The sequence below is a fragment of the Leptopilina heterotoma genome, unplaced genomic scaffold, assembly GCF_015476425.1.
Source record: "Leptopilina heterotoma isolate Lh14 unplaced genomic scaffold, ASM1547642v1 Lhet_33, whole genome shotgun sequence".
NCBI classification, from domain to species: domain Eukaryota; kingdom Metazoa; phylum Arthropoda; class Insecta; order Hymenoptera; family Figitidae; genus Leptopilina; species Leptopilina heterotoma.
Window position 1 is genome coordinate 98,172 of NW_025111022.1, and position 9,741 is coordinate 107,912.

The following is a 9,741-nucleotide window of genomic DNA, read 5'->3' on the forward strand; positions in this document are numbered from 1 at the left end:
TGAAGTTTAGTCATCGTTTAGTGTCTGTTAATTATCGAAAACTGTTAATTATCGTTTTTAGAGATCAAAATGTTACCGAAAACTATTTTTTCAATTTTCCAGAGATGAAAATTTACCTCGTGGACCGCGGAAGTAAAAAATATACTCAGGATACTTTTAACCTAAAAAAATCGTTTTTTTTATTTTTGCGAAAAACGACGTTTTTCGTTAGCGTCGATGCTAAATTCAGGGGCCTCGTTTATTAATAATAATAAGTAATTGGATTTATTATTTACTTGAAGCGAAATTGTTCTCGTATTTTGAAAAATCGCGCTTGCCTTCAGTACTACCAATTATTTTTATTTTCTATTGGCAACAAGTGAGTATTTATACGCAAGTTCGCGCGCTTTTGCACGCATTTTCTTGTCTTTTTCTGTGACGTTTATTTATTGTTTTCAAGGCAAAACTACTACTTAAATTAACTAAAAGTCATAAAAGTGTTTTTTAACAATTCCAATGAGTATTTTGTAAACGGTGTATTTTTTTCTGAGTGTTTTTTAAGACAAATTAGAGAATTTCAATTTTTATAACCTCTAAAAATGGGTAAGTATTCTTAATATTCGATAAAAACGTCTCATTTTTGTATTAATTGTTAATGTTAAGAACTATTTTTAAAGACAATTGTCAGTAAATTATGTTAAAGATTTTATTGGCAATTTTTACTTATTTCAATTTTTAGTATTTTATAGTAATAAACTAACTAAATAGTAATTCTATTATTCTATTAGTAGGTAATTTCCAGTAGCTAAAAACCTTTGTATTTTTGGTTTGTTTACATCACTATGTTTATTTATTCAATTTACATTCAGTGACGTTTTTAGTACTTATTATCAATTGTCATTAGGCAAATAATGTCAATTTATTTTACGACTAATTTCGTTATGTATTATTCATTATTAATTCCATACATTTATATATTTTTTTCACGTATTAATAATTGTTTTCACGTACTTAATTTTAGGAAAAATTCCCTTTATGATTTAGATAGTTTGGTTATAATTTTCTCGATTAATTTTAGCGATGAACGTGAGGGAATGGACCAGAGAACATTTTATGGCGAATCAATTGGATTGTAAACAGCTTCTTGAAAATTCAGATGCACTGCAGGAAATACCGTGTTTAAACAGTTTATCCTTGGATTATTTTAAAGAAGGACAACTGGTCAAGTTTCGTGGAATGATTCAAGATATTTTCAATCCGGAGTATTATTATGAAAATTACGAAGTTAAAGACACCAATACTGGGGCATCGTCAATTCGAAGTGGAATGTTTATGGATTTAACACAATGTTCGGTAACAAATTAATTTTCTAAGAAAATTTCTTGTAAAAAATTGTGTTTATTTTTTTGTTTGGTTAAAAAAATTGTAATTATTTTGTTTTTTGATAAAAAAAATTGTTTTTAAATGAAATTGCCATCAAGGGAATCATCAAACAGTCCCGTTGAATATTATCGACGTTCCGGACATGATGAGTGGCAGACAGTAAAAAATTAGAGTAGTTACAGGTGTGAGATACTTTAAGCATAGTCTATCTCATGTATGATGCTGCTCACAATTTTTCAAATTAATATTAACATTCTTTAATTTCTCATTTTTTTCTGTTTCGTATTTTCCTGTTTTATATTTTAATGATGAATATTTTAATAATTTGTTTATTTAATCCACTATTTCAGTTTTTCGTCCTGAACATTGTCGAACCACACATTTTTGTCTATTTAATCAGGGTTGCCATAGGTCAGGGAAATCAGGGAAAAGTCAGGAATTTTTATTAAAAGTACTGGTAAAAATTAAGTGTTTAGAATTTATAAGAAAATTCTGAATTTTGGTGTTTTTGTTTGTCTCATAAACTATAAAATTACCACGAATTCTAAAAAAACCTTAAATTTTTTCTATTTCTACCAATAATTTATTTTAAATAACTTAATTTCATTGAAGGACTGCCATAAAGTTATATTATTACTTATAAATCATTTAATAAAGTATTTTTTTGAAAAATTTTAATTTTAATTTTGTTGAAATTAGTTTCAATTTTAAAATTTTGAACGCAATTATTTGAAAGAATTTAACTATCTTAATAAACATTAAAATTCTATCCAGAAATTCAATTATTTTCAAAAATTTTTTAAAAATTCTCGTCAACTTTTTAATTATCTTTATACATAGCAAAATTCTTCGCCAAAATTCAATTATATTCAGGAATTTTTATAATATTTATGGCAAAATTTCAATTATTTTCAAAATTTTTCTTAATTCAATGATTTTCAATATTCTACTATTTTAATAAAATTTCTCAAAAGAATTCAATTATTTAAAAACAATTTTGACAAAGTTCTATAAACGAATATTAAATTATCTTCTAAAATAATGAAAATTTCACAGGAATTCAATTATTAAAAATAGAATTTGCATTCTTTTTTTCGAAAAAAATCAATTGTTGTAAACTTTTTTATAAAATTCTTCGCAATAATTCAATTATTTGCATAAATAATAAAACTCATTGCAAAATTTCAATTATTTTTAATACAATTTTAATCAAATTCCTCAAAAAAAATGTAATTATTAATAAAAATTTTATTAAAATTCGTCGAAAGAATTCAATTATTTAAAAATTTGTTAATAAAATTCTATATATAAGAATTAAACTTTAAGAAACATTAATTTATTTATTCAATAAATTATTTACATTTGTATTTAAATAATTGAATTCTCGTTCGAATTTTCTATTAAAAATTAATTCCATATAAAGTTTTAGAGTTCAGTTTGGAGAAGTTATTAATAATTGCAATTTTTAGAAATAATTGAATTTTGTAAAGGTTTCAAATTAAAATCTTTGAAAATTTGAATTTTTCATACTTTTAATTAAGAATTCTATGGAACTAATTTTTTTCAAAAAGCTTAATCGCAATTTTTTAAAATTATTTCAAGTTTTTATTTTCTAATGTATATTTAATTGTAGAATTTCCGAATAATCGAAATTTCACGTAAAACTGAATTGTAAACAAATGAATTTGAAAATTCTCAAAAGAACTTTATCATAAATTATTAGAATTTTATTTAAAAATTTTAGAAAATAATAAATGAATTGAAACGATGAAAATAATTTTTAAGAAGTTACAGTAACAATATTTTTATATTATAATATAAAATAATGATTTTATCACTCAGTCACTTTTAATTGTTATAAAACATGAAGAAATGGATCACTTCGAGTCGAAGACTCGGAGTGATCTATTTCTTCATGTTTTATAATAATTCTATTCATATTCTTTCAAGTTATTGAATTTCAAAAGGTTTAAATTTGAAATTTTTGAAATCTTTTTTTCTATGAGAAAATAATAATGATTAAAAAAGAAATTAAGTTATTGATATTTTCGAATAATTTTACAATTAAAGAAATTCGTAAATAAGTGCGATAGAATATTTTTTTGAGTACCTAATCATTTTTAAAGTGAATCAGAATATTTTTTATTGTCAGGGAAAGAGTGAAAATCAGTCAGAAAAAAGTCTGGAAATCAGGGAAAAGAAAATTACATTTTTGTGGCAACCCTGTCAATATTTTAATTTCATATTTTAGTACCTAATTATTTTAATAATTTTGATTTAATCCACTATTTCAGGCTTTTTTTTACTTCTTAACTTTCCAGGAATTGTTCTCTTATTTTAATATATATTTTATTTATACATTTATATATTGTATTTTTTATTATTGTAAATCTTTTGTAAATCTATTTATTTTCTACTGAAAAATTTAGAAACTCGACGTCCAATTCTTTAAGGTATTTGTCGCGTAAATTCGTTTTCGTCAGATTTTTTTTAAATTTCACATAATTATTCTTTGGATATTTATCTACAAAATAAGGCCTATTAAAATAAAATTGACCGTCTGTAAGTCTCAAAAAATGAAATCAAAGTTTCGATTTTTAACATGTAAGGTATAGGAAAACCATATGAAAACCACAGATTTTTAATTTTTGCACTTATACTAATCGTCAGATTTTTTAGAAAAACTAAAGTTTCATTTATTGAACCAAAATGAACTTTTATAAAAAAAATTAAAATTTTTCACCGTCTTGTTTAAAAGATATTTAACGTCAAACTTGAAAAATTATTTTAACAATTACTGTAAATGACAGGTGAATTCGTAAACGTGGCAATAGCGCTTGTTAAATACTACAGCTTGCCTGCTACTTTTGGCGCGAAATTTTAAAGACGGCCATACGCCAAACTTGCGACGTTGCCACGATCGTTTTTCATGCGAGAGGTTATGAATATACATTGAGAACATCTGTATGTCAAACTGTACGTCCGCAAAAGTTTTTCGGAAACTCGCATTCATAATCGTTTCATAAGTACAGTCAACGGATACAAACTTTTGACAGTGACCAGTCGCGCGACAAATACCTTAATCACAATAATTATAATGAAAATCGTTGAACGGAAAATTTAACAGGATTTGTTATTTCAGCCCCAGGAGCAACTCTCGTTAAATTCGCCGAATAACAAACACTCGGAACGTCAACCTTTTTTTGTCATATCGGTTCCTGGATTAAATGACTGGGCGAACAGAAAATCATCTCTTATCGATATTAGCACTGCGGTGAAGAATGTGAATAAAAGATCACACGAAACAACAGAAGAGGAATTAATGGATTGTTCAGAACCCACGAAAAAGAAGGAGAAAACATCAGATTCGTGCGATAGTGCGATGGAAAGTTCGAAAAGTAATCAATCAACATCTGGAATTGTGTCCATGGAGCATATATTAAATTTCCCGATTCCAAATCAAGATGGAAAAGCTTGTATTGTTAAGGTAAATTTTAAAGGTTAATTAAAATAAAATTCTATGGTGGTAAATATTTTTAAATAATTGCATTTTTTTCTTTTCTAGGTTTATGAAAATGATGAGATACATAAATTGAATGATGTGATTGACATTATTGGGTTTTTGTCTCTCGATCCAGCTCAATGTGTGTCGGATAATGGTGACGAAAGCATGGACGATATGGAAGTACAAACTCACAATCCTCCTGTTTCCATGGTTCCACGTTTGCATGCGATAAAAGTTGTGCCACTGAAGGAAAATATAATTAGCCGAGATCCAGTAATTATGTCAAAGGCCGAATTAATTCGAAGCGATCTGCAAATGTTTTTGAGCAAACTTCTTTTTGATGATACGCTTGCAGCGGATTATTTAATTTGTCACCTAATTTCTTCAATGTCAGTTTCTATTTACTTTGGTTTCTTTTTAACTTTTTCAATAATTTAGTTTACTAAATTTCGAATTGACAAATTTTTGTTAAGTTAGAAATATTTTTATTCTTTGAATTGTTGATGATAAACGTTGTGAACTTCACACGTCTTTCTTTTTTATTTTTATTTACTTTTGAATTGACTTTGAATATTTTGATATTTTTTGATTTAATTTGATTTAATTTGATTTAATTTGAATTGAATTGAAAGTTGGGATATTTTGTGTTACAGATACATGAGAAAAGATTTTCTCTGCCTTGGAAGTTTTCCCATCAATATTACCAAATTTCCATTGGAAAAATATAAAGACTTTTCGAAAGAACTTTACGGTGTGCTAACGCAATTGATACCGAAAAGTCACTTCGTGGAACTGACTCTGGAAAATCTCAACGATATGAGTTTTACTCCAAAGTAAGGGATTTTCTTTTTTATGTTAAAATTTTTCTTTTTTTGAACAAATTATTTCTCACTTAATTAACGTTTACAAATTGATTTAAACTAATTTGCAAAATTTTTTTTGTTTAAAGGAAGGATTATCAATGTAACAGACTGACAAGTGGTGTTTTACAATTAAGTAACAATACTCATCTTGTGATTGATGAAACTCATTTGACTTTGGGTCAAGTGACTCCTTGTGGGAGGAAAAATTACGATACACTGAATAAACTTGTTCAGTATCAAAAGATATCGTATGATTTTCAGTTTTACATGGTGGATTACGAAACGGACATTCCAGTTTTAATTTTATCAGAGACTAAATCTTTTATACCAGTAAAAAAGTTTAATTTAATCAGTTCTTTATTAAGATTTTCTCTCTTTTTTTTGTCTTCATTTATACATTAAAATTATTTTTTTTTCAGTGTCCCACCCAAGTGCCTCTGAAAGTTGATGACGAAACGGTTAACGTGTATCCACAAGTGCTGGAGGCTGCTAAACAATATTTAAAAGACGAGACAAGATTGGAAAATATTCGACAGTATTTGAATATTTTAAGGCATGGCAATTTTGAATTTAATGACCAAATGACGAAGGTAAATATTCTGTTTTTTTCTGATTGTTATTATTTTAATTAAATTACAGACTTCGCACTTATCTACTAAAACCTACTATTTACTAAATTTTTTTCGTTATGCTACTATTTGGGTACTTTTTTAGATTTCAGCCACTAAACGCTACTATTTCTGTTTATTTCAAGAATTTCCATTACTTTAAATTCGTTAATACTAGAAATCAAAAAACTATTCTCAAAAATTATAATCAAATTCTTTAAAACGATTCAATTATTTTCAAAACATATTCGAACTTCAATTATTTTCAATATCCAGTATTTTCATAAAATTTCACAAAAGAATTAAATTATTTTTTAAAAAATTGATAAAATTCATCCAAAATTTAATTATTTTCATAAATAATAAAATTTCCACAGGAATTCAATTAATTTAGAATAGCATTTTCAAAAAAATTTCGAAAAAATCAATTATTTAACCAATTTTTATACAATTCTTCACAATAATTCAATTACTTTCACCCAATAATAATATTTTTCATGGAAATTTATTTTTTTTTTTAAATTTTTGATAAAATTCTAAGCAAAAATTAAATTATTTTTATAAATAATAAAACTCATCGAAGAATTTCAATTGTTTTTAATACTATTTTAAATTAATTAATTGAAAAATTCATTTATTTTCACAAAGAACGTTTTCTACAAAAATTCAGATATTTAAAGTAAAATTTTCATAATATTTATTATATTTCGTAAAAATTAATTATTTGAAACAATGTTTATAAAATTCTTATAAAAAATTCAATTATTTTCAAAAATAATAAAATTTTTCAAAAAAATTCAATTCTTTTTAAACATTTAAATAAAATTTTTCGCAATAATTCAATTATTTTTATAAATAATAAAATTCATGGCAGGATTTCAATTACTTTCAATATAATTTTACAGGAATTGCTCAAAAAATGTAATTATTCTTAAAAATTCAATTTCAATTCCTCGAAAAAAGCAATTATTTAAAAAAATATTTTTTTAAAATTCTTTGGAAGAATTCAATTATATCGATAAATAACAAAATTATTCCCGAAAATTTAATTATCTTGAGGCATTTTAATCAAATTCTTTGCAAAATTTAATTATTTTCATAAATAACAATATTCATCAGAAGAAATCAATTATTTTTAAAAGTAATAAATTTCTTCTTGAAAATTCAGTTATTTAAAAAAAATTCAAATAAAATCTTTCGCAGGAATTTAATTATTTTCGTATATAATAAAATTTTTTCCAGAAATTGAGTTATTTTTGAAAATTTTTTATAAAATTCTTAGCAACTATTCAATTATTTTTATAAATAATAAAATTCATCGCAGGATTTCAATTATTTTATAATACAATTTTACAGAAATTGCTCAAAAAATGTAATGCTTAAAATTTAATTTCAATTTTTCGAAAAAATCAATTATTATTTAAAAAATGTTTTTTTTTTTAATTCTTTGGAAGAATTCAATTATTTACAAAAATATTAAAATTTTTCACAGGAATTCAATTATTTTCAAATATTTTAATAAAATTGTTCGAATGAAATCAATTATGTCGATAAATAAGAAAATGATTCCCTAAAATTCAATTATTTTGAGGCATTTTATTAAATTCTTTACAAAATTCAATTATTTCCAAAAATAATAATATTCATCACAGGAATTCAATTATTTTTAAAAGCAATAAATATCTTCTTGGAAATTCAATTATTTAAAAAAATTCTAATAAAATCGTTCGCAAAAATTCAATTATTTTAAAAAATTCTAATAAAATCGTTCACAAGAATTAGATTATTTTAAAAAAATTGAAATAAAATCGTTCGCAAAAATCCAATTATTTTCAAAAAAATTTAATAAAATACCACACACACACATTTAATTATTGCCAAAAATTTTAATAGAATTCTTTGTAAAATTTAATTATTTTTAAAAACTTTTCGCACATCAATCTATTATTTTCATAAAATTTCCAAACAGAATTCAATTATTTGAAAAATTCTATGTAAGAATCTTTGTAAGAATTACAATTTTTTTCATGAATAATAAAAATTTCTCAGGAGTTCAATTATTTAAATTTAAATTAGAATTTGCATCAAATTAGTCGAAGGAAATCAATTATTTAAAAATTTTTATAAAATTCTTCACAAGAATTTAATTATTTTTATAAACATTTAAATTCTTTCATGAATAATAAAATTCTTTGCAGAAATTCAATTTATTAGCAGGATAAGAAAGAAGTAAATTTTTTTGCTGAAAATTAGGAAAAAGTCAGGAAAATAAAATATAGAATGGAATTTTTGTCAGTTTTGTCAAGTGTTTAAAACGAGTTTTTTTGGTCGTCAATTTTAATTTTTCGATAGCTACTTTTTTACTACTTTTTTTTTTTAGTTTGAAAGATACTTTTTAAAAGTTAATTACCGAGTGCGAAGTCTGAAATTATATTGTAAGAATAATTCTAATTTTGATTTTTCTTCAACAGATTATACAGGAGGATTTCGTGAAAATGAGACAGGTAAATAAATCTTTTACAGGTGATAATTTACATACACTGATGGTTTTTGCAAGACTCATGGCATTGTCTTATGGGAAAAATACTTTAACCTCGGATATATGGAAAAAGACTTTTGAATTTGAAGTAGAACGAATTGGCAGGATTCCAAAACGTAATGAACACTGAAAGTCATTGATTGATATTTTAAATTAAAAAAAAAAAAAGAAAAAGATATTAACAACTGGTGATATTTGGAAAGAAAATCAAGAAAATATAAATTTATCCCCCGTTGAATAGTTCTGCTTGGCGGAATAAAAATAAGAAAGTAAAATGATCTTGAATATTTTGTCTATTTTTTTTATAGTTAGAGTTCGTCACGTGTGAATAGCTTTTTTTTTTAATTGTATACCGAGTATTATAGTCGTTAATTATTATTATTCTTAATTTAATAACTTTTTGTACGATTTTGTAAATAATGTACCAAAAAAGAAAATTGACGGAAAATGAAAGTCAAGATAAATATTGTGAATAAGAGATTTATTTGTGTCTTTACATGATCGGTTTTCTTTCTTTTTTTTTATTTACATGAGTAAATTACTAGCTTTTAACAATAGTACATGATCAATAAATCTTAAAGCTACTACTTTACAGTGTATGGCTATGTATTTTTCTTGTCGAGAATATATCGAGAAGAATTACTAGTCCATTTGTAAGTACAATTATTTTTTTCTCTTCGATACGTTTCCAGTATTGGAAATTCGTTCGAGAATAAATTATTATTTGAAAAGGAAAAATAAAATGAAAAAAATAAGACGAAAGTAAAGATTGAAGGAATGGCTTTACGATTGTTTTCACAATCGATGTAATATTTTAAATGCATAATATTTACAAAAATGTTGAAAAATTTTTAACTAAATATT

At 24.1% G+C, this 9,741-nt stretch overlaps 1 protein-coding gene across 1 annotated transcript; it reads left to right on the forward strand.

Annotated features, from left to right (window-relative positions):
• The first annotated feature begins 370 nt into the window (after positions 1-370).
• On the forward strand, positions 371-9,373 carry LOC122505004 (mini-chromosome maintenance complex-binding protein). The gene is made up of 8 exons (XM_043616397.1): positions 371-582; positions 1,058-1,332; positions 4,505-4,849; positions 4,928-5,256; positions 5,521-5,700; positions 5,817-6,060; positions 6,150-6,320; positions 8,810-9,373. Exons 1-8 carry the CDS (start codon positions 579-581, stop codon positions 9,005-9,007), a joined length of 1,746 nt encoding a protein of 581 aa, XP_043472332.1. The 5' UTR covers positions 371-578; the 3' UTR covers positions 9,008-9,373.
• Positions 9,374-9,741: the final 368 nt, after the last annotated feature.